The 26,210-nt window shown below is 32.5% G+C and overlaps 2 protein-coding genes across 5 annotated transcripts in view; one reads left to right on the plus strand and one right to left on the minus strand.

Annotated features, from left to right (window-relative positions):
• LOC138319309 (uncharacterized) overlaps positions 1-4,928 on the minus strand; it is a 30,679-nt gene extending 25,751 nt beyond the window's left edge. For both annotated transcript variants that reach the window (XM_069262375.1, XM_069262374.1), the window contains exons 1-3: positions 4,755-4,928; positions 2,962-3,083; positions 2,184-2,283 (exon numbers count right to left, since the gene is read on the minus strand). In XM_069262375.1, the coding sequence (XP_069118476.1) occupies positions 2,184-2,283; positions 2,962-3,083; positions 4,755-4,806 (274 nt within the window). In that variant the 5' untranslated portion in view covers positions 4,807-4,928. The remainder of the gene's footprint in view (positions 1-2,183; positions 2,284-2,961; positions 3,084-4,754) is intronic.
• Positions 4,929-4,947: 19 nt separating this feature from the next.
• Positions 4,948-26,210, plus strand: part of LOC138319307 (uncharacterized) — a 40,619-nt gene continuing 19,356 nt past the window's right edge. For 2 of the 3 annotated variants that reach the window (XM_069262371.1, XM_069262373.1), the window contains exons 1-25: positions 4,948-5,227; positions 9,174-9,267; positions 9,964-10,000; positions 10,179-10,299; positions 10,748-10,802; positions 10,885-10,985; positions 11,591-11,685; positions 13,078-13,124; positions 16,687-16,744; positions 16,864-16,927; positions 17,043-17,130; positions 17,339-17,625; positions 18,240-18,294; positions 18,632-18,766; positions 19,146-19,354; positions 20,016-20,146; positions 20,412-20,599; positions 21,344-21,489; positions 22,100-22,432; positions 22,757-22,899; positions 23,006-23,076; positions 23,276-23,430; positions 23,823-23,989; positions 24,669-24,843; positions 25,350-25,966. In XM_069262371.1, coding sequence (XP_069118472.1) covers positions 5,072-5,227; positions 9,174-9,267; positions 9,964-10,000; positions 10,179-10,299; positions 10,748-10,802; positions 10,885-10,985; positions 11,591-11,685; positions 13,078-13,124; positions 16,687-16,744; positions 16,864-16,927; positions 17,043-17,130; positions 17,339-17,625; positions 18,240-18,294; positions 18,632-18,766; positions 19,146-19,354; positions 20,016-20,146; positions 20,412-20,599; positions 21,344-21,489; positions 22,100-22,432; positions 22,757-22,899; positions 23,006-23,076; positions 23,276-23,430; positions 23,823-23,989; positions 24,669-24,843; positions 25,350-25,966 — 3,728 coding nt within the window. In that variant the 5' untranslated portion in view covers positions 4,948-5,071. Of the gene's footprint in view, positions 5,228-9,173; positions 9,268-9,963; positions 10,001-10,178; positions 10,300-10,747; positions 10,803-10,884; positions 10,986-11,590; positions 11,686-13,077; positions 13,125-16,686; positions 16,745-16,863; positions 16,928-17,042; positions 17,131-17,338; positions 17,626-18,239; positions 18,295-18,631; positions 18,767-19,145; positions 19,355-20,015; positions 20,147-20,411; positions 20,600-21,343; positions 21,490-22,099; positions 22,433-22,756; positions 22,900-23,005; positions 23,077-23,275; positions 23,431-23,822; positions 23,990-24,668; positions 24,844-25,349; positions 25,967-26,210 lie in introns of those variants that run through there. The other variant, XM_069262372.1, reaches the window with a different exon arrangement.

Below are 26,210 nucleotides of genomic sequence, written 5' to 3' on the forward strand. Positions count from 1 at the left end.
CTATCTTATCGTTAGATAACACCTGCATGTAAGGCGTTAGAAAAGACGACTAAATTACAATCTTATCGTAAGATAACACCTGCATGTAGGGCGTTGGATTCTTAAAAGGCGATTAAATTTACGATCTTATCGTTAGATAACATCTGCATGTAGGGCGTTGGATTCTTAAAAGGCGACTAAATTTACTATCTTATCGTTAGATAACACCTGCATGTAGGACGTTGGATTCTTAAAAGGCGATTAAATTTACGATCTTATCGTTAGATAACACCTGCATGTAGGGCGTTGGATTCTTAAAAGGCGACTAAATTTACGATCTTATCGTTAGATAACACCTGCATGTAGGGCGTTGGATTCTTAAAAGGCGACTAAATTTACTATCTTATCGTTAGATAACACCTGCATGTAGGGCGTTGGATTCTTAAAAGGCGATTAAATTTACGATCTTATCGTTAGATAACACCTGCATGTAGGGCGTTCGAAAAGAAGACTAAATTACAATCTTATCGTAAGATAACACCTTCATGTAGGGCGTTAGAAAAGACGACTAAATTTACGATCTTATCGTTAGATAACACCTGCAGGTAGGGCGTTGGATTCTTAAAAGGTGACTAAATTTACAATCTTATCGTTAGATAACACCTGCATGTAAGGCGTTAGAAAAGACGACTAAATTTACGATCTTATCGTAAGATAATACCTTCATGTAGGGCGTTAGAATCTGAAAAGGTGACTTCCTTTGTGATTTTATCGTTAGATAACACCTGTACGTAGGGCGTTAGAATATTAAAAGGCGACTAATCTACGATCTTATCGTCTAGATAACACCTGTATGTAGCGCGTTAGAATCTTAAAAGGCGACTTCATTTGCGATCTTATTGTCAGATAACTCCTGCAAATAAAGCGTTTGAGAATCATAAAAGGCGACTTAATTCACGATCTTATCGTTTTTCGTCTTCTTCACTAACTTTTATCTTACTAACATCTCTCTTCCATTGCCTTCATTATAAGCCAAGAGTGGAGCGCCACTGTCGCTATGAGGAACGTTCGGGGTTCTATCCCATGGCCAAGATACACCACAGTCTTTAAATATTTCTGTCCCTGTTTAGCGCTTAGATAACACCTGCATTAAAGGCGTTAGAACCTTAAAAGGCGACTAAATTTACGATCTTATCGTTAGATAGCACCTGCATGTAGGGCGTTAGAATCTTAAAAGGCGACTTCCTTTGTGATCATATGGTTAGATAGCACCTGTATGTAGGGCTTTAGAATCTTAAAAGGTGACTTCCTTTGTGATCATATGGTTAGATAGCACCTGTATGTAGGGCTTTAGAATCTTAAAAGGCGACCAAATATACGATCTCATCGTTAGATAGCACCTGCATGTAGGGCGTTAGAATCTTAAAAGGCGACTTCCTTTGTGATCATATGGTTAGATAGCACCTGTATGTAGGGCTTTAGAATCTTAAAAGGCGACCAAATATACGATCTCATCGTTAGGTAACACCTTCATGTAGGCGTTAAGATCTTAAAAGGCGACTTCCTTTGAGATCTTATTGTCAGAAAACTCCTGCAGAAAAGGCGTCAGAGAATCATAAAAGGCGACTAAATTTACGATCTTATCGTTCCTCGTCTTCTTCACTTACTTTTATCTTCCTATTATCTCTCTTCCACTGCCTTCACTATAAGCCTAGAGTGGAGCGCCACTGATTGTCCCTATGGAGTTTCTACAAAGAACAGGATATTACAACTCCAAAGGAGATTGTGGATGGACACAGTTATGTTACTGTTTACCACCACAAGAGTAGATTTTGTGATTTCGGCTTGGTTTTTGGGGTACCCATTAGAGGCGACATTTCGACCGGACAGGGATTGTACCTAGCATATTTTTCGTAAATTTGCCGATTCATCAGGCCATAACTTCGTCAATACTTGGCCAATTTTGTTCATCAACTACTCATTTGAAAGATAAATTATTTCTCTTTAAGGTAAGATATGCGCAAATGGTGTATAGAGCCCGTTTATTAAAAAAAACGCACGGTTTAAAAAAATGGTCAGTTTTTCTCGACCGCCGAGTTCATACCCTTCATACTATAATATATAAACATATGTATACCGTTGGTTAAAAAAAATCGTGCCTGGTCCCTGTGTGATGTACGGTCATAAAAGCATTGTAAACTTACCACCACATTGTATAAATATGTGCGTTGCATTCTCTACTGCAAACCATGCACATTTCAGAGGCCGGCAATGGCTATCACACTTCTGTCCTGGCTGTGCACCCTACAAGCGAAACAAGAAAATGGAAATATAGTACATCATATAATATGTCATATAGGAAGGTCTTTGTAAATTAAGTAAGTTTAAAGATGCTCCACCGCCGACAAATGGTATTTTTTCACTACCAAAAACAGTACCAGACGATTTAGTATTTTTCTTCAGTCACAAAAATTACTTAGTTACACCATTACCACCAAAGTTTGAGCTTCTAATTCTAGTTAAGAAAAGTTGAAAATATGAAAAATAATTAATTGCATCCCGAAAAAATTCCGTGGCACTATATCCTATATGGAATAAAGTACTGATTGCGAATGCACCAAAAGCAAAACACCAATTATTGTTTAAATAATGAATATCATTTATGCTCTGCGGTGGAGCATCTTTAAGTTATAATATCATTTTAATAGATAGCCATGTCGTGATATCTTATCTGTGTTATTTCACGTAATTATACTATTCAGAGTACCAACTGCTGTGTGGGTTGTGACCTGGCAAAATGTATGTAGTTATTGATAATATCTCGCAACACTTTAAATCAAAATCAAACGAACAATCAAATATGGAAGGAGGTATAACTATTATTATAATAAGTAGTTATTTCGTCAGGTAAAGATAAAGTATACTATAAGGGTACATTCTAAAAGACGATGCTAAATTGCTACAACGAAAATCGACGTTTACCTGGTAAAGGACCGGACATCCTTCCTTACGTATACATTTGTCAGGAAAGGAAGCAGTACCCGAAACGTCGTTAGAATTGACAGAGGAACGGGTTAAATCTTCAACTTTTCTGGCATTTATCACTGCAAGTTTATAAAGATGATATTTATTATATTTATATTTAATTAAGGGTTTGGAGGGACAGACAACAATTAATAGATAAAAGTGAGAAACATAAACAAAATACATGACGGTTAAAACTGTAAAAACTCAAACCATCACGCTACCACTGTATACTTAGATTACAAAGAATACATCTGTAATTAGGTAAGAGCGAAGAATGCGGTAAATTTGATCTAAAAGATAACAAATATGGATATTGAATGAGAGCCCTAGATATGCGAATGGGAAATATATTGTTATTTACATGTATTACTGAATAAATTATTCTTTTTTGAAAAAAGCAAATTTAAATGAAAAAAAGACAGTTAAAACTGTAAAAACTCAAACCATCACGCTACCATTGTATACTTCAAAGATTACTTTGAGATAATTCAGAAAGAGTTTTCTCCCTTACCCCACCCCACCATAAAGTCAATGTGAACTATTTTTTATTATATTCGGTAAGTAATCCATTTCTAATATTACTGCCAATGTATACTTTATGTATATTTGTAATTATATAATTCCTTAATTTTTTAATTGAAATTTTAAGTTAGTATATGATAGCAGTTAAAACATGGTAGCTGTCTTCCCGATAGTGTATATATTGTTATATTGCATAATGTTTCACAATCTAATGCTTCTCTAAAAAGAGTTATACACATACAGATGTTCAAAGTTTTAGCTGTCGATTTTGGTTTTGATAACATTTAGTTCTTATAAGATTCAATGTTATATTCGTGAACAGTTAATATTGATGTAAGGATGTATATATTAGTCAAAATTTTCTTGTATTAATTTTTTTTTCTCATGTAGATTTTTGGAAAAAGGAGTTCATGTAATAGAAGAAAATAGGGGGGAAACATATGTCGGTGTGCTCGTTTTTTTATATGTATGGATGTTTGTAGAATTTATTTTCCAGTGGTCTCCTTTTAAAAAAATACCAGTTATGATTAGTAAGACTCTCTGAATAACAACATGTGCTACTAATACCCCTTCATTTTGAGCTAAAAAAGCCACAATGTTGTTCTTTCTATATCAGACAGAAAAATAGGGGTCTGTGTAGGGGTCCGTGTGCTTACTTTTTGTCCCATTAAATATCTATTTTTATTTTATTTTAGAGTAAAAAAAGTGCTCAAATTAAAGTAAAGTCAATTTATGTAGCAAATGGTAAAACTTTGGCTCTAATCAAAGCGAAAAAGACACAATTTCAAAATGGACGCCAAATGGCCCTTTCTAAAATCCTCGTAAGAATAAAAATGTATTTTTGACAAAATTTGCAATAGGCAACTTACTACGGATATTGATAAATTGCATTTGAAATCTTATAACTTCTTTGATCTATGTCTAAAACGGGACTGAAACCTTAGAAGATTACATCCTTAAAAGCACTATTCAAATATTTCAATGAGGTGCATAACGTTTGCTCAATAAGATAATCCACGTTTAATGTACATATAGGTAATACAGTAAGTAATTGGTAAAGTTTTTGGAAAAGATTCATCTCGATGGTGTTGCGCTATAAAATTCTCGTCACAACAGATCAATGTACATGTATTTATGTTAAAAGTGTCAACACACACACACGCACTAGATATTCAAAGTGGATATAAATGTAATAAATAATCAAATATCAATGGTGTTGGACTCACCCAGTATCTTCAGGGACACCAAGACTACAATACAAAGCATTGTAGACGCCATTAGACGAAACTATAGATGACTATATAGATGAGTATTTCTCCATTTCGATCTCGGAATGTTGAGTGACTTGTTTGCTGGTATCCGGGTGTTACTGGTCTACAATGCTTCCTACTCACATATTAAATTATTACTTCCTGGTTGCGTATTACAGAGAACAAACCAAACCTGATCGGGACAAAACATTTGTCTGTGTGTTACTGGGAACTCAGACCAACACTCCCGCAGCGGATTATTTAAAGGTGTATAACCAAATGGGGAATCAAAGATGAGGATGAGAAGTTGGTTGCTTTCAGTGTTTGTGTTGTGGTGGTATATAACTGGTGTTGCTGGCTATAACTTCCATGATGGTAAGGAGCACCACTACAGCTACACGTCCGAGTCTGAGGTTTTGGGGAAGACCAATATCACCATTGTGTGTCACGTAAGTAAATATCTTCCTTTCTGTAGTTTTTTGATAACGTTTTATTCCAATCGCATTTTTAGTATCATGATAACATGTTTTTCCAGAATGCAAGCCAACAATTTATTTGCATTTATTACTACCGAGCCAAATTTTCAAGAGGCTGAATTAACAGCATACGCATAGCCATAGAAGAAGAATTTGTATTTGTTATAAAATCAATATAAGATTATAAGGTAAAAAAAAGCTGTTTTTATTATCATTTATTTATTTTTACACTTAATTATTTATTTATTCATTTTGATGTATTTATTATTATTTCTATAATATTTTGTTATAAATAATAACAAATAAAATACAGCAATGTATAACATACATATATCAACAAAGACTCTATAGACGTCATATTTATAGGTATAAAAGCAAGTACGGTTTTATTTAATGAGAGTTATATATCTGAAGCATTACCTTTTTTCAATTAAAACAAACAATAATGTCTGTTCGGCAAAACGCATGACGAAAGATAATGTCACATGGAAATTATTTATAACCATTGTTAAACTGAATAATTAATTAATATGTAAGATAATTACATGTACCAAAATATTTTACAAAATATGAGAGGTGCTACACTTTTAAATTTGATAACGCATATAATTCGAGTCTAATAGTTATCTGCATTTCAAACTCGACCAAACATGTGTATAATTTCTGGGGGGGGTGGTTTGTATACCATGCTGTTTTTAATAAAGTAAGGTGTGAAAATCATTAAATGACAGACAGAAATGATGCCTCATAAACATTAAATCACTGAAATCACTAGAACATCGTTTAGTTATTGTAACATTGGTAATAGATAAGACCAAATATAATATGTCTCTGGTATGTTCACAAAATACAATATTGTAGACAATTTAGGTATCCTCTTATGGGGTGATCTTTCATTTGAAAGTAACATGAACAAAGACATTTTTGTTTCGGTACATTAGATACAGCACATGATTTTTGCTTTGAAAATGTTCAGATAGAAAGACAGCTCCATAAGTCCCCTTATAACTACATATATATAATAACGTGTATTATATAATAGCACTAAAATGTGAAATGAAATTGTAACTTCTACTGCACTATAGATGTAAATATAATTTTGGCAGTACTGCCAGAATTCAATTTGAACTCTTATTTGTCCTTATTTTTTAAATATGCATTGGAAGTAATTATCTAAATGTTGATTACATTTGGTGGTGAATAATTGCTCTTCTTGAATCATCAGTTTGAAAATTTCGGTACATTTTTGAATAGATGAATATGTGTAGATTTGCAATCTAAGAATAGATTAATTGTGTAAATTTTATATTCAGCGCCTGTAGTATCCATCGGCACTAATATAGTATATTATGTATAGTAATAGATAGTACCTACAGCACAATAAGTCACTTGGTACATTTGTATCTATTGCACCATCTCTTAATCAGATAGACACGTTAGTATCGTAATGTTGTGTGTGGTATATGTATGTGTTTAATAGGATTACCGTACAAAATCACCAGCTATCGGAGCTAGACGCTTTGCGGGTTTTAAATACAATGAAAGGTCACCCCATGCTATCTGGTAGAAAGACATTCAAAGAGCCCTAACTTTAAGTTATTAACAAATTGTAAGCATTAATTAAATAATGATTCAAAATAAGATTGTGGCTGTTTTACGTACGTCACTGCGTCAGAACCGTTTGTGTAATAAGAATAATATGTTAAAGAGTGTATTATATACCCGCTATGATAATATTATTACGAGTGGTATTTTGTATGTTGACGTTCCTATTTGATGTATATAACTAAGCATTTCTATTAATAAAAGTCAAGAGAAAACTTGGTGACTGGTATATAACATATATTTGCCGTACAAGTGGTTTATAATGTGCTCACCAGTTTCCTATAAAGGAAGGATATCCCGCAGTGATAAGCACACTAGTTTGTATGAAGACACCTTTCAGAATATTCTTTTTTTCCGGGCTGATGGTAATTTCAGAGGTCAATAGACAAGGACTAAGCCAAAGACTGAGCATTGGTGTTTTCTTTGTTGAAGTCATAATTAAGTAAATATTAGATTAAATATATTTTCAAAGTTTTCGGCTGAAAATTATACGTTTATGAATTTCAGTTCAAAAATAAGTAGGTCACAGTGACCTAATTAAAGTCCCGAATCTGTCCGATTTTTTTTTTCGTGATTGAGAAGAACTTTGAAAATAAATATTTGTTTTATATCATGCAGAGATTCTAAATAAGAGAGGACTAAATTGAAGTCAAGACGGACTGTAAAGATTCCGAATATGTTCATAAAAATCAAAGTAAATATTGAAAATGGCTAAGTAGGTGCCACTTTTGAAACAAACCGAAGTTAGTCTACATTGTAATGCCGTTACCGAGAACACCATGTGACTACCGTAACTACGTCTTTCCGAACTCTTTCGTAGACGGATCATGAACTCTCCGACTTCCGTTCGGCAACCATCCTAACTTCAATAGCGACCAGTTTAAAATGAAAGCATGATTACAAGCATCTACTTTTAACAACTGCTATACCAAAGTTATTGAGAAATCATTATCAATATTCTTCGATATAGCTTAATTTAATAACAATATCGGAGTCAAATATATCCTGGAGTTTTGCTTCAAGTTACGTATAGTGTGACTTTAAGCATTAATTTGTTCTATTTTTGTATCTGTATCTTGATCTTAACATGGCATGCTTTATATAATGTGACGGAAATCAATTAGATCATGCCTAATGAATGGTATCGTTTGTCAACTAAGCATCTACTGATGTTTCTATAATATTCAAAGCTTGTTTTTAAGTTATTTAAATTTTTGTGAACGAGAAAATCCTAATCATAATCAGCACCTACACTAGAGGTAAGAATTATGTCTAAGCGACTTTTGGTATCTTTATCGTCTTAGTAACATAGATAAAACTACTTTCATTTTCTTAATCAGTGGGATTAATGTTTAGTGCTTTATGTGTATCCAGATATGATTTGCTTCATATTAATATATTCTAGAATCACATGGGTTGTGTGACGGGGATATGATAACTTAGGTAATTAGGTAAAAATCATGGTAAAAATTAGGTAGATTAGTTGTTTCGCTCCTCTGAAATTCGTCATCAATGCTATTGAAAACTGGTAAAATAATTTTGCGATGATTTAAATTAAAACGTTATAGACAAATAGCACCATTTTTATAGTATGGGTGAACGGATATGTGAAATAAAAGTATTTCGATTTTTTTCCCAAATAACACGTATACATTAAATTGTGAACCTTGTAACTATTAGGATGAAGTTAACATATGTGAGCGATCATGTCAGTGTTCGTGATCCAGCAATACATCAACCATTAAAAATGAAAACATAAATATTGTAATGCCTACTGTTTTTCATTGATATAAAAGCTTAGAAGACACAATGCCCCGTTTCACTAAACGGCCTATAAAATACTTGTATTTGAAAAAAAAATCATTCCAAAAAAAGAGGAATTTAGAAAGAATATCTAGTAATTGTTTTTACCAGGACCAACATCCATAGGGGCTAAGACAATTCACCTGCATTGATGATATGTGCTCCTAACCTAAAGGTCAACTACGTTTCTGAAGGAAACAATTCTAACATAAGAAATTTAAGGAGTGCGGGAAACATAAACCAACCTGCTTTAGTAAAATTAGCATTTTACTTTAATTAATTGAATTGTATGAACGGTAAATTCGGTTTAGGTATATGCCTTTGACTGTATCGTGTAATGTCGCTTACAACAATACTAGCTTAGTATTCACTATCATCACATACATAAGCTTAAAGATCTAAAGACAACAAAATATTATCCGGACGTTTACAAACATTTAAATTGTTTAATATTTAATCCACCACAGTTACCACAGAAATCACCGCAGATTATCCTTTCCAATGTTTACAGTTGAGGGTCCGTACCGTAAACACATCAGAAGATGGTACTAGACTGAACCGGCTCAAGCTTGACAGCATCACCATCCGACATGGACACGAATTCCGTGAGATTCTTTTATCACTTTAATCCAGTAAACGATAATTTATTTATTTTTTTTTATTTCTGTTCTATTTCAAGTATGATATGGCTTTTTATGTTGACGAAAAGACCAAATATATCATAAATAGATTTTTTAAATGATTGTTTTTATATATAGTGTAAAGATTAGTATTCGGGGCAATCATTTATCAACCTAACATGATAATTGATACGAAAATAATTTAAACTTCGTCCAACCCCCTTTCCCCTCTCCCATTCGTGTCATCCCAACTTTTAGTACATGGAGATGCAAACGACAGATTTTTATAATTTGTAACTATGTGTTAGGGGAGGAATATATTTGCTAACAGTCTTAATATATGCGCATATACACGGCATTACAATTTAGGGCAATTAAGCAAATAATGTCTTGGACATACATCTAGTGTATGAAAGACCAATGGTGACTATAGATTCTGATATGAAGTGGAGTACTGGTTTCAGGTTCAATGAATGAACAAAGTAAACAACAGGCAATCTGCTTTTGTTTTAAATATGTTTTCACTCAAAATTGGTTGCAAGATAAGCAGAAACTCTAAAATAAAATCATACATACATCTTAGGCACATAAATACTGTTTGGTATACAGAAATGCTATTCAAACCTCGTATGTAGCGTTACTAGTACTCGCATGTCTAACCTTATATTATTTCCTTTATAGCTCTTCAAAATCCGCGGAAATTTGACCTAACAAAATAGTAAGTTCTAACCATTAATACATTTCCTTTTTGTAAATTTCCGAGTTCTTGGCCATCCTCAAGCACATGGAATCAAAACTAACTAAGCAAAAGGCATCCTGAGTTTTGCTTAAATGGCATACTAGGGAGTGGGTTACAATACCCACACAGTGACATACTTAAATTATATTTGTTTTAGCTTCCTATTCACAATGGACAGCAGTGGTCTGGTAGAGGTCGTACATTATCATAAGGAAGACCAAACCGAGGCTGTCTTTCTGAAAAAAGCTATTGTCAGCATATTTTCTGCAAAATCGCGAGTAAGTATTATTTCCAATCTTATTGATACGATATATCTTTTTCACCAAGTGTATCCAAGTTGTTTTAGTACAAATCATTTTTTTTTAAATTCACGTAAAATCTTATGTAGATCGTTTACAATTCTTTACACTTGTGGTGTCTCGCGTAATACTTACTAGTAAAAGGTTTGAATTGATAAGAATGTCATCAACATGCATTTTTAACATTTCAAACTTCACTTTTTTTCTGTTGAGTAGTGTAATGTAAAACAATACTTCATGATCAACGAGTGTAATTAGATTATGAAATACATTTTTAGTTAAATATTGTAATTAATCCAGAATTGAAGTCGAAGCTTAACAGTTAAAACGTAAATAAAAATGTATTTAATGCGATAAAAATTTGAACACTCAATAACCACCAAGTCAATTATAAGATAATTATTGTTCTTCATAACCTGTTTTTTAGACTTTCCACACTGGACCAGTGGTTACCTTTACAAACGATGAAGTGGACCATTCAGGTGAGATTTAAACCCTTTATCTGGAATAAAACATAATTGTCTGCTAAAACAATATTACACTTTGTTTATTTATTATTTTCAGGACATCTGAAGCATACCTATCAGATTCACAGGTCAACAAACGGTCAGACAGTGCACAAGACGCATCAAAGTCGTGGTCATTACAACCGGGCTCACAACAAGGTAAGGGGACCCTTATGGTGGTCATAACAACCGGGTTCACAATAAGGTAAGGGGCCCCTTATGGTGGTCATAACAACCGGGTTTACAATCAGGTAAGGGGACCCTTATGGTGGTCATAACAACCGGGCTCTCAACAAGGTAAGGGGGCCCTTATGGTGGTCATAACAACCGGGCTCGCAATCAGGTAAGGGGACCCTTATGGTGGTCATAACAACCGGGCTCTCAACAAGGTAAGGGGGCCCTTATGGTGGTCATAACAACCGGGCTCACAATACGGTTAGGGGACCCTTGTGGTGGTCATAATAACCGGGCTCTCAACACGGTAGGGGTCCTAATCATTAGTATTCAGAAGACGAACCAGAGTTGTGGTGATTTTATTTGAAGATAGAAAATCTCATTATTTATAACGTAAAGAATAACCATTGCCATCTAAGTTTAGATATTCGTGTTGCCCCTGTAAACACGTAAAAAAAAACTTAAGCATCACTCTTACGGACGATACAATCTAATTCATTATGGCGCTGTCGTTTTGCTTCGTCTATAACTGGTGTCTTTTCTACTTCCTTCTGATGAAATATGTTCTCAGTACATACTATATATTGTAGAGCCTTACCTACGACACAAATGGCGTACTTCAGCATGCTACGGCCAGGGACCACGTGTTTTTAGATCGAAAATTAGAACAAACGACGACTACTAGGTAAGTAAAAAGAGGTTAAAGTCACGTGTCTATTGTAAGTTTTTGTACCAATAACACATATGTGTTGTCGTTCATTTATAGTGAAACGTCGTCAGTACATATTGCTAACATTACTGTCCTGCTCTGAGTATCAAACGTTGTCAGTATATATTGCTAACATTACTGTCCTGCTCTGAGTATCAAATGTTGTGAAATGTGTAGTAATCACTTCATCATTTCTGTCTGAGTTATAAACAAAGATAAAGTCCCTTAAAATGAAGCAAGATAAACAAAATAAGCATCCAAAATGTGAGATAATAAAGAAATAGATTCATAGGTCCAATCAAAATATGTTACTAAAGAAATGTATGTCACGTCTTTTTGTTTACAATGAAAATAACATTTTACATTTTTGTAATTTTTCGAAAGAAAATTCCCATTTTTTTGGTGTTATAATGTTTCATCATAGCATGTTCTGACATTAAAATTATTTTCTATAAACGCTTGCGTTCTGCTTGGAAAATGTAGTTTGAAATTAATTATTGGAAAATTAATGAGATGATTAACAATTTTGTCAGCTAAGACGTATCCCTTTTAAACAGCTAGGGACTGGGTTTTTTTCCAGCAAACTCAAGTAAACTGAAACTAATTACTGTGTATCTATCTAATGTGATAAGAAATGTATTATATCCCATGCCTAATAGTTACCATTTGTTTGGTATAGATTACCAGATAATGACACTTGGGATATATAATGACTAGCTTGTTAAAAATGGGCTCGGTTACAAAAGTACTTATGTCATTAGTTCCGCCCAGATTATCAGACTGACTTTATAATCGTTTACTTCTCAATGTATCTTATTGAAGGAATGAATTGGTTCTTACAATGAAAGAAAGAATCAGTTCTTTTTATTTAAATTTTTCATGCTGTCTATGTTTGACGTTTTGAAATATTTTCACTTTGAAATCTGTCCATGTCCAAGTGTAAGCGTTTTAATTATCTAAAGTAATTTAAAGCCAGTCGTTTTGAAATGTGAGTCAAAGGTGCAATTGTAGCTCGCCAATGTTTTTAAATATATCTGTTAAAGGACCTCTTTCACGAAGAATGGAAATTTGCCCACAAACCAATTTTATTAAAACTAAATGTTATATGTAGCAATATTAATGCAAACCCTTGAAATGAGTTTAAAGGTTACAGGGGCCTGTACTATGGCCAAATTAAATTTGCCCGGTAGATGTGTATGTTTTGATCAAAACCTGTATCAAACTCATGTTTTCTGTCGTCAAAATGGATTATTTTCTGAAGAGTATAAATAATTACATATTATGAATACAAATATGTAGAAAAATTGTAACGATTCAAATTTTTTTGCTACATTCTCAAGACAGAATTCTCTCACTTTTGTTCTACAGAACACCACTAAAGGGAGAGTACATAATTGAGGATACGTCGACTGGAGGTATATATCTGTCTTACTATCTACTAACAGTAATAATCACACCTTATATATATCATTGATGGTGAAATATCTCATCCCTACCTTCAATGAATATATTGATATTCATCATAGTCATTTTGAATTCCTTTTTATTATAAGGTATCAATTTTATAATCTTATGTTCTCTGTTTTTAACGTAATATTTTGTGTCTCTTACAGTTCTATAAAACAACATCATGTTTATATATTGTCTCTCACATTTCTATTAAACAACATCATGCTTTTATATTGTCTCTCACATTTCTATTAAACAACATCATGCTTTTATATTGTCTCTAACATTTCTGTAAAACAACATCATGTTTCTATATTGTCTCTTACAGTTCTATAAAACAACATCATGTTTCTATATTGTCTCTTACATTTTTATCAAAACAACATCATATTTCTATATTGTCTCTTACAGTTCTATAAAACAACATCATATTTTTATATTGTCTCTTAGAGTTCTATAAAACAACATCATATTTTTATATTGTCTCTTACAGTTCTATAAAACAACATAACATTTCTATATTGTCTCTTTCAGTTCTATAAAACATCATGATGTTTCTATATTGTTTCTCACATTTCTATAAAACAGATCATGTTTCTATATTGTCTCTAATATTTCTATAAAACAGATCATGTTTCTATATTGTATTTCTATAAAACAGATCATGTTTCTATATTGTCTCTAATATTTCTATAAAACAACATCATGTTTTTATAATGTCTTTTACATTTCTGTAAAACACCATCATGTTTCTATATTGTCCCTTACATTTCTATAAAACAACATCATGTTTCTATATTGTCCCTTACAGTTCTATAAAACAACATCATATTTCTATATTGTCTCTTACAAGTCTATAAAACAACAACATATTTCTATATTGTCTCTTTCAGTTCTATAAAACATCATGATGTTTCTATATTGTTTCTCACATTTCTGTAAAACAATATCATATTTCTATATTTTCTCTAAGATTTCTATAAAACAACATCATGCTTTTATATTGTCTCTCATATTTCTGTAAAACAACATCATGTTTCTATATTGTCCCTTACATTTCTATAAAACAACATTACATTTCTATGTTGTCTCTAACATTTTTCTATAAAACAACATAACATTTCTATATTGTCTCTAAGATTTCTCTAAAACAACATCATGTTTCTATTTTGTCACTCACATTTCTATAAAACATCATGATGTTTCTATATTGTCCCTTACATTTCTATAAAACATTATTACATTTCTATATTGTCTCTAACATTTCTGTAAAACAACATCATGTTTCTATAATGTCTTTTACATTTCTGTAAAACAACATCATGTTTCTATATTGTCCCTTACATTTCTGCAAAACATCATGATGTTTCTATATTGTCTCTCACATTTCTATAAAACAACATCATGTTTCTATATTGTCTCTTACAGTTCTATAAAACAACATCATGTTTCTATATTGTCTCTTACATTTTTATCAAAACAACATCATATTTCCATATTGTCTCTTACAGTTCTATCAAACAACATCATATTTTTATATTGTCTCTTACAGTTCTATAAAACAACATCATATTTCTATATTGTCTCTTACAGTTCTATAAAAGAACAACATATTTCTATATTGTCTCTTTCAGTTCTATAAAACATCATGATGTTTCTATATTGTTTCTCACATTTCTGTAAAACAATATCATATTTCTATATTGTCTCTAACATTTCTATAAAACAACATCATGCTTTTATATTGTCTCTCACATTTCTGTAAAACAACATCATGTTTCTATATTGTCCCTTACATTTCTATAAAACAACATTACATTTCTAAATTGTCTCTAACATTTCTATAAAACAACATAACATTTCTATATTGTCTCTAACATTTCTCTAAAACAACATCATGTTTCTATATTGTCACTCACATTTCTATAAAACATCATGATGTTTCTAAATTGTCTCTCACATTTCTGTAAAACAACATCATATTTCTATATTGTCTCTAACATTTCTATAAAACAGATCATGTTTCTATATTGTCTCTAATATTTCTATAAAACAACATCATGTTTCTATAATGTCTTTTACATTTCTGTAAAACAACATCATGTTTCTCTATTGTCCCTTACATTTCTATAAAACATCATGATGTTTCTATATTGTCTCTCACATTTCTATAAAACAACATCATGTTTCTATATTGTCCCTTACATTTCTATAAAACATTATTACATTTCTATATTGTATCTAACATTTCTATAAAACAGCATCATGTTTCGATATTGTCTTTCACATCTTTATAAAACATCATAATGTTTCTATATTGTCTCTAATATTTCTATAAAACAACATCATGTTTCTATAATGTCTTTTACATTTCTGTAAAACAACATCATGTTTCTATATTGTCCCTTACATTTCTATAAAACATCATGATGTTTCTATATTGTCTCTTACATTTCTGTAAAACAACATCATGTTTCTATATTGTCACTCACATTTCTATAAAACATCATGATGTTTCTATATTGTCCCTTACATTTCTATAAAACAACATTACATTTCTATATTGTCTTTAAAATTTCTATAAACCAACATCATGTTTCTATATTGTCTCTAACATTTCTGTAAAACAACATCATGTTTCTATATTGTCTCTCACATTTCTATAAAAATCATGATGTTTCTATATTGTCTCTCACATTTCTGTAAAACAACATCATGTTTCTATATTGTCTCTAATATTTCTATAAAACAAATTCATATTTCTATATTGTCTCTAACATTTCTATAAAACAAATTCATATTTCTATATTGTCTCTAACATTTCTATAAAACAACATCATGTTTCTATATTGTCTCTAACATTTCTATAAAACATCATCATGTTTCTATATTGTCCCTAACATTTCTATAAAACATCATCATGTTTCTATAATGTCTTTTACATTTCTATAAAACAAATCATGTTTCTATATTGTCTCTAACATTTCTATAAAACAACATCATGTTTCTATATTGTCTCTCACATTTCTGTAAAACAACATCATGTTTCTATATTGTCTCTAATATTTCTATAAAACAAATTCATATTTCTATATTGTCTCTAACATTTCTATAAAACAACATCATGTTTCTATATTGTCTCTAACATTTCTATAAAACATCATCATGTTTCTATATTGTCCCTAACATTTCTATAAAACATCATCATGTTTCTATAATGTCTTTTACATTTCTATAAAACAAATCATGTTTCTATATTGTCTCTAACATTTCTATAAAACAACATCATGTTTCTATATTGTCTCTCACATTTCTATAAAACAACATCATGTTTCTATATTGTATCTTACATTTCTATAAAGCAACATCATGTTTCTATATTGTATCTTACATTTCTATAAAACAACATCATGTTTCTATATTGTATCTTACATTTCTATAAAACAACAACATGTTTCTATATGTCTTTGTATTGTAGTCCTTCTTATTCATGAAAACCTGCAACCATCTCACTTGTATTTGTTCCAGATCTTCCAGACGTGTTTTCCTCATATGCAACGTCACACCTGCAGCTTGATAAAACAAGGTAAACGTTAGCAATAAATTATTCAATAATTTAACAGCATAGCCTAGTTTGTCTTTTTTATTTTCACTGAAACATCTTTTTAGGAAACATGTTTAAGTTTCTCTTTGTTTATGTTTTAGTGATACAGACAATAAGAATCACAAACTGGACCTGTACATAAAGGATACAATTCTTATTCAACAGGTAAGTATTTGATACTATTACATAACAAACAAGGCATTTGATCATGTTTTATCGATGTTTAGTTTTTGTTGATGTTTCTTTATGTTCTGTATGTATTTCATCACACAATCTGTAGGAAGAGGAAGAGGAAACGCATGCGCTGAAGGAAGTAAACGACGAAATGGTTTCTCTGTTAAGCTGTATCTTGGATAACAACAGAACTGGTGAGTGTAATAGACACTACAGCTATCACTATAACATAACTATAACATATATGCTCCTGTAAAAGACAGTTCTTAAAACGGGCACTTTTCCAAACTGTGTCGTTGTTTAATCAAGAGAAGGGAATATTAATGTCAGCAAAGTTACAGTAACCTGTCATGAATGTGGACCTATTTAGACCTAATATTATACTGTATTGATCATATTTAGGCAATGCGACAGATGATCCAGGCTGTGTTGATGACCTATCGCAACTTCTGGAATCCCTGCAGCACGATGATTTCCGGAGTCTGATGGAGGAAGAGCTAAGTGTAATATGTGACAACGATACGCTTTGTACTCAAAGAAGAGGTCTGTTTGTGGATATGTTATCTAGACGTGGGGATGGATTATCACAGACTCTGATACTGACACTAATCCTGGACAGTAACAACACTACCGAACAGGACATGCAACGATGTCTTATTCACCTAGTAGCGTTGGAAAGACCATCGTTTGTAAGTGACAACTTTAATATACTACAATGGGGGAATTCCATTGCAAAAGAAAGGTTCATCAGGCTATGACTGTTGTTCATGATATCAAATTTGAGTAAACATAAATGATAACCAAATGCTAGGGAGTATATAGCATGATTTTCCAATTATGAAACATACATAGTTATGGGTTTAACAATGGTTCTGCTTTTTTCTCTTCGTGTCAAGGTCAAGGTAACTTGGATTTTTTATGCAAAATATCATCAGATTTATCAGAACACTACAACCAATTTCGGAAAATCGCCATCAGCAGTGATAGGGTTATTCCCTGTATTTATTTTCACACAGGGTATAGACAATGAAAATACAAGCTTAAGCTTCAAGGTTATTGAGGCAAGCTCATTATAGCTATATTTTGGAAATCATTGTTAGCATTGAGGAGGCGAGGCTTTATCGCATTAAGAAACTTCAAAAAAAGAACCTGATTTATTTGAACGGATGCAGGTCTTTCTTTCCCCATTTCATCACACTTGGATATCTCAAGACATTATGGGTGCCAACACGGAACGATACAATATTCATTGTGTTTGTTGTTCTTTCTCCCACTCGATCAATGTTAATATTTCTTTTTCCAGGCCTTGATGCGTGCTGTGGAGGGCAGCTGTTTAGGTACTAATGTGACATTTACTGGTAAGTGGTTCCGGATGACACCCAATTATATGAGAGTAAGATAAAAAGCAACTATTTTAGCTATATAACAGAGGGTATTAACGTACATTGATACTTGGAGTAATAGAAGAATTCAAATAACAGTGAGCAAGTTATAACTTAAATATTGTGAACTCAAGATGATAAAGAAGAAAATGATTTAGAAAACACAAAAAGTAAACCTCAATACACAATAAAATTAATTAGTATATCATGCGACACTTTCTTTGAAATATGGACCAAGCAAATGTGAATCATAATTATCTTCCTTTTTCATTTCTGTTTTCGTCTCTGTATAACATATATGTGTATTTCCCAGCAAAAGTGAGTCTGTCCAGCACTCAAAAACGAGCATGTTTGTGTTTGGGATCTTTGGTGAAGAACGCAAAATTACACAACGCATCATACGCTGACCAAGTGATAGACAGACTGGAACAATGGCTAAATACAGAAGGTAATGTTTTAAGGGCTAAATGATTAAGCATTAAACACGAGGCTTTGACAGCTTAATAATCTTATCCCGAGACATTATCTTTCATCCAAAAAAGGATTAATTTTTCTTTTTCTCTTACCCCGTACATCACTTTGTGTCTCTAATAATGACTTGACAGCACTGCAAGTATGACGTGACCTGACAAAAATGTAGTTTGTTGTCGCCGTCATTATGACGTCATTGCTAATTTGTCATGCTATTGTTACTGCAGCGCCATAATACTGTTGATGAGACGTCAAAGGATTGTTGAGAACATGCAAAGATTGTATGTAGCTTGTCTTTACCCTATGGTGATATATATATTTTTGGAAAAAAATACACTACTCATCTTGTCTTGTAGGGCCAAATACGAGTTTGGTGGAATCTTCGGTACCAAACGAAATCAGGAACCACTACATACTTACAAAAATGACCTTACTGCATGCTCTAGGAAACGCTGGGATGAATAGGTCTTTGAAACACATCACTTCGTTTATGAAGCCTAACACAGGTCCACCTGAGTGGCGAAGGGCTGCAGTCAATAGTCTCAAACATTTCTCTTGTAACGAGGTAAGTACACCTAAATGGTTCTCCTGTACCTTTGTATTGAAGTCTGCACAATTTTTTTCAAAAATACATTGAAATTCCCTATGTATTTTATATTTGCATATATCACCAAGCCTACACTTACTTAAATACCCAATCAGCAGGCTCCGAACCATAAACCTTTCTGTGGAATCCTTTACACGATTGAGAATCTGAAAAAATACATATTTCGATTAGGTTTTTCGGTCCTTTTATTTGTTCATTGGCGAAATCTTTGTACAACCGTTTATTAATGACTAGGTTTTGGTAAGTAACAACAATAAAGACGTGTTCATATTGTTAATAAAATATAACATAACTGATATGGAATCAGCAAGAACATGCATTACATATACTAAATACCAAACATGATTATAATCTGATTTAGGTCAGAATTGCTTTAATTTGCTCTAATTTGTAAATACAGAATTTGCCGCATTTATATATTACATATTATTGCATTTATATTTTTAGCATTTTAAAATCTTTTCACTAGGTTCACGATACTTTAAATGTGCTATAGATATGCTTTGTAATATAGCTAAATAGGCGAACGTTATCAACGACATATTCAACAATTACCAAGAAATTACAAAAATGCTCATGATCAGCTATTTAATATGCGTTCACCTAATTTGTATTTCAGAGTGCTGACTCGTTACTACACAGCGTTTTACATGATGACAATAAACAGGTAAAACAAGAGGCTTACGAGGCGCTCCGTTCTCATCCAAATCAAGGGAGGCTGACTGTAATACAGAGGGATGATATACTGAGGTGAGGCCGTGTTATTATTTACTGTACTAAAAATCCTGGTGTTAGAAAGCGGACTATAGACGGATGTTATACTAATGCGATATATATTTACTCTTTGCTGTTAACAATAGAGGAAGGATATACGGAGATAAGGACAGACTACTCTTTTATATTTGATTTAAATCAAGTAAGGTTGACTTTCCATAAGTTGATATACTGAGATAAGGTTATAACAATAACTTTAAATCTATGAACAGATATCGATTAATATAATTTATCTCCACAGTACAAACTACACCTACCCTACACTATTACGTCTACGGAGAGGAGTGATATCGTATGCTGGTAGCCTTGAAAATGGCCTGTTCTTCAGCATTGTACTTCCTGGCATTCACTGGCAGAAAATAATAGGAAATGCAGCTATAGGAGCTGAATTTGGAATAACTCTCAAGAACAATCTCCAACTCGAATTAAGTACGGCTAATATTTATTGTTTTTTAATACATCTCAAATAGATTGTTTTACAACGAACGCTATTATTGTCTAATATAAGTATGATGGTCAAATATCTTATTTCTGTAAACAAACGTATGTAATTACATGCACAATTCATCACAAATATTCAGTACGGAATATGCACACGAATCACAAGCACTCTCAGAAAAATACTATTTCTGTATTATTATAATAAGCGAACTGCCGTCGGAGCCAAAATATCCTTTTTGCTGTTTAATATTAGCACATCTCAAGTACAAATTAGTTTGCATTTCTACTGATTCAATAACCAGGATACCTAGATATAGATTAATTGTTTTATTCATTTATCATACTGGGGTGATGACATTATTGCAAATGAATAACGATGACCTTCATCAAAAATTGAAGGGATCAATTGAACTATAAATAAATCATTGCAATTATTTGCAGGGCAAGATACCTATCAAAGCATGCGTAGCATGGTGTGATAAAGGGCAATCAGTTTCTTTATCTGAAATATCTTGACCTTCAATGAAGATCGTAGATTGATTATATAGGCCTAAATGATACTTCGCAGTAACTAGGAGGCCAAGATATCCGCTGTTAGTATACTGGGGAAACGACAATACAGAATACCAAACGTATTTCTTAATGTTTTACCTCCCATTGGTTGACTTTTGTTAATTTGTCTGATTTATTAATGTTTGTATTTTCTACTGCCTCTTTATCGTTGTTCAACAGGGGCTTTGTCTGGACATTTTGAGATAGATATCTACAATGTGGCATTTGCTATTCTGAACCTGAAATTGGTGAATCTTCGATATCCTTTACTAGACGCCAAGATGTGCTTTCAGGGTCACGTCGGTTACGACATGAATATTCTGAAGGCAAGCATGCCCATACTGTTCAATAGCATTAGATTAAGATTACGATGAGCAAGCGCTGCATGACATTTAGCCTATATCGATATCATCGTATTTATTTTCATAGATATTTACATAGGATAATTATATTTTATTATTGTTTTTTTTTTACTTTTCGGGATGCTCATAACACTATAAACATATATCACGATAAAAAGTAACTGTTCAATGTAATATTGAAATAGCTAAATAATTACTTATTTAAGGCTTTTGGATTTATAAAATAGTATGTATATACACTTTGCACAAAATGTTTAATGATCCGATTCTATGGAAACTTTATAAGTTGTCGGAATAACTTAAACATTCAATTCTAAGGCCAACCATATGGTATATGAAATGTTCTTTGGGACAATCTAAACTGTATGAGAATCTATGTATTTTTTGGGATGAACTAAATATTTTTACAATTACAAATTTGTTAAAAAAACTGAGTAGTGTATGTTTTAAAGTTATAACCGTCGTATTTTTCAATCAGTTTTATTCAAAGGATGTTATTTTTGTAGGTTTTAATCGTACAATTTCCTTATCAAACAGTTGTAAAATGACAATGTTATTAAACATATTTATTTAGGAGTTTGGGATCAACGACATCGGTGATCTGGCTAACCTGTTTGACAAAGTGAGCGTCTCGGTGATAAATCCCGTTGTCAACGCTGTCAACGCATTCATAAATATATTGAACTTTCTTAAAGATGGAGGAATTCAGAAAGTTTTTGATACCATAATCCATTTATTACAACACATACCGACAATGTTAAGGCAAGTGACTTTGAGGTTTATTGATCATATCAAAACTTTGTACAAATATGGCGGAGTTCCGTGGATCGATCAGCTAAAGCGAGTCGTCACTAAAGTACGTAACTTCATCACTGACGTCCAGGAGGATATCATGACGTTTTATCAGGTTAGTATCATGCTGGTATGAATACATATGATTTTGTAGATCTGTATACATGTATATTAAATATTGTATGTTAATCCGGCAGTTTGATTGTGTATTGTCTTTTATGTTTGTGATGTCATGTTTTGATGAAAATCAATAAAATGTAAATGATAAAAAAAGGAAAAAACAAAATAAATAAATAAAACAAAGCTGGTATTAAGAGAAAATTTACAATGTTTCTAGTATGCATACCGAAGACGGAAACCTTATCGCGTTTCTAACTAACGGATTATGATATACATTTGTAAAACCTATATAATTATTTAGTTGATGCTTTGATTTTAGAAAACAATTGATGCCGTTGCAATTACACTCCCATATATTGCCAAGAAGTTCGTCGAGAGCCTCAAGAAAATCATAGCTGCTATCACGTCGTTTCTGACCTCTCCAATCCAGGCTGTAACCACTCTCGCAAAGAGCCTTCTTGAGTAAGTATTTATAAAACCATTATTTTGACTGATTTTGAGATGATGCACACTTTTATTTCTGTTTACGGTATCATAGTTACATGACTGGACATTTTGTCTATTTCAGTATTAGAATATCTATCGGAATGTTCATGGATTTCAAAAACGTTATGATGGAATCACTTCTAACAATATCGGGTAAGTATTAAAACACTTGGCATGAAGTAGATTAAGAGTCATTTTCTATCCTTCATTTTGAATTCTCTATTACTTTTCATACTTTAATGTGATAAAGATTTTGAAAGCACCATGCATGTGTACATGGTATTTTTTAACGTGTGTTTCTGCATTGAAAGCTTCAATATGGTAACAGCAGATTACTTTTTTTTCATTATAGGAAGAAGTCCATTTTGGCAAAATTATGGGGCCGAGTTGATGGATATAATTGCAGAAATAAACAACTTTGTCGCCGTGGTGAATGCATCTATGCACGATACTGCAGACTCTGAGGACAACGACCAAACTGAACTTTCGGACTGCATCTCCTCTATGGTAGCATGAAAATGTTGCACATTATTAACACAAAAGATGTGATAAGATAGATTTACGACGTTCACTTTCATGGTGGAAAATAATCTAACTTTTTGCTCTTTTGCTCTTAAACTCACATTTCTATACTGATTCATGTTTTGTTATTTTAAGGAATTTAAAATTATTCAATGCATTTTATGTAGTACAAAGGCAAAATCGATATGGTGCCTGAAACGACTTTGCAATTGCAAGCTTATTGCTGACGTCAGATAATTTATACACCATGACCGTTATCGTCATTACAGTTTTCTTCAATCCCATTAAATAATACGCCTCTGTAATGGACATATATGTAAATCAAATTATTAACAAAAAATAGTAAACAAAATAGCTTTTAACACTTGCCTTTCAAGGTAAAGCAGATTCTGTGGTCAAAGGAAGAACTCCAACGAATTGTACTTGGTGCTGTCAGCGATACTTTTTTCTCGTCAGATTTTGGGAAAGAGATCTTTGATAAAGTGAAGGACGTTATAGACATTTATTCGTCTCTGAAATCCTCCTACACATCGTTAAAATACTTGTAAGTAGCGATTTCACATTTTCGATGGCTGGCAGGGTTGAGGCCTTTAGCTCAGCCTTCAATAATATAAAAAACATTCTGTCACAGGGGCTCCCACTCATCACACCACTGACACAAGTTTTATTTATTCCATAGCATGTATCATATAACAATAGCTATTCATGAATTAAACAGTATTGGATACATTATTTTGTTTAGATCTTTTAAACGCTTGGTCTAAGTTCTGTACATGGACTCGTCTTTCTACCTTAATATATATCCTCTCGTGCATGAACTCACTTCAAAATGGCTTGTAACCCAGCTTCCGTACATAACACCAAACACAGGATTACATAAACCATACACGCTTAAATAAACAACCCTATAGACATTATATGTGGATATATATGTATACATGAATGCATACTGATCACGATATGTATATTGCATACGGAATTATATGTTATAAGAGTAAGATTGTAAGTCAGAATGAACATTATGAATTACATAAATATTGCTTGTGAATTAAATCTAAAAAAGCTAGCGATTCAGTTAATTATAGCACCAGTTAGAAATGTACAATTATATTAAACGTCTTATTGATCTCAATATGACCGGGATGTAGCCAAAGCATTTTTGGAAAATCAGAACATTTATCAAACTTATATAAATAAGTGATATACGCCTCTTTCTGAGACAGTGTTCAAAGAAGTATCACCTTAGTACAACGGGTATTTGGGCCGAAATTCCACAAAGATTTCCCGACACGCCGTCGACCTGAGACATCAGATTGTGGTCAAGGAATATGGCCTACGACGTCTAACGACGAATTTGAAACTACTGGTGTGGACGTCTTAATAAATTTAGATAGACAGGTACTTTCCTATCAATCATTAAAGCTTATTTTTCATTAAGAAAACTTTGATTCGAGCGTGATAATATTTTGGTACTTTTTTCACATTTCGACCACTTCAACATTATTATTTATTGCATATCAATCAATTATGGATCTTTGTAGATGTTCAAATGGTGTTATGACAGAGGGCGTAGCCTGAGGTCATATATTCTATTTTTAATACTACCATGGTGGTATAAAACCATTTGGGCCGCATCAAACGTCTTTACGTTTAATATTAGTTACAAATATCAAAAATATTATCTGAATTGCATATTAATTCAAAATTGATGTCCATATGACGCCACCCTAAAGAACTCCACCTGGGCTAAATAATGTTCAAAAAAAGAAATATCGGTGATTCTTAAATAAAAACAATGAGGCGATATGTTATGTGACCATGTGTTAGCCGATGAGAATTGGGAGCATATATGGTATTGAGTGATAACCGCAATGTTATTATTTTCTATATTACGGTATTTTCAGCTCATGAACCCTGTCAATGGAAGAGTGTTTAAACAAAGCTCCAGTCGCATCCTCGTCTTACCAACCGATGACGGACTGCAAGAATTTGAAATAGTTATAGAGAATGCCGAAGCTATCAGTTATATATCTGCTGAAGGGACATTTGTTGAGGCTGGTGAAATCATCGCCACAGTATTGAAGTCTAGATGTCAACCAAACTTCATTCATGTCTCTGTTCGTAAAGTAGAGGATGGAAAGTACATTGATCCCTCCAGATTCCTTGATAGATTAATGCCTACTCCTAAATTGGTGTTGGAATGCAAGGACTTCTACTTTAAACATGTTTTGCAAACCATCGAGATCGATAATTTAGGAGGATCATTTCAAGATTTCTATACAGAGGTGACACGAATAGTTGCTGAAAAGATTGAGGAATTCGCCTTACATAATAATGATGAGGATGATGATGATGATGATGAAAATGATAGTGATGATGACGATGATGATGATTTTTCGTTTGAAATTGAAACTAATGGTGCGCATGTAGATATTGATTACTCGGAAGGAAGCGCCCTTGATTCTCTTAAGCATTCACTGCCTGATTTCGGAAATGTAATGAAACTTTTTTCATTAGAAGGGTACGTATCCTCATTTATTATGTTAGTAGATCTACTGCATTACTGAACGTAAATATTTATATATATAATTTTTCTGCTTTACATTGATATCAAACCCAGGAGACTTGAATTGCTATACATCGGACTGTGATCTTAATTTTCATATTCATTACCTGACACTGAAAGTATTATTACAGAAATATCACATCGATCAGTGCAACTGTTCATTTTTTAGTTTTAATTTTGTCCAATAATTGATTTTGCA

The sequence above is a fragment of the Argopecten irradians genome, chromosome 3 (genome assembly GCF_041381155.1).
Source record: "Argopecten irradians isolate NY chromosome 3, Ai_NY, whole genome shotgun sequence".
Classification (NCBI taxonomy): Eukaryota; Metazoa; Mollusca; class Bivalvia; order Pectinida; family Pectinidae; genus Argopecten; species Argopecten irradians.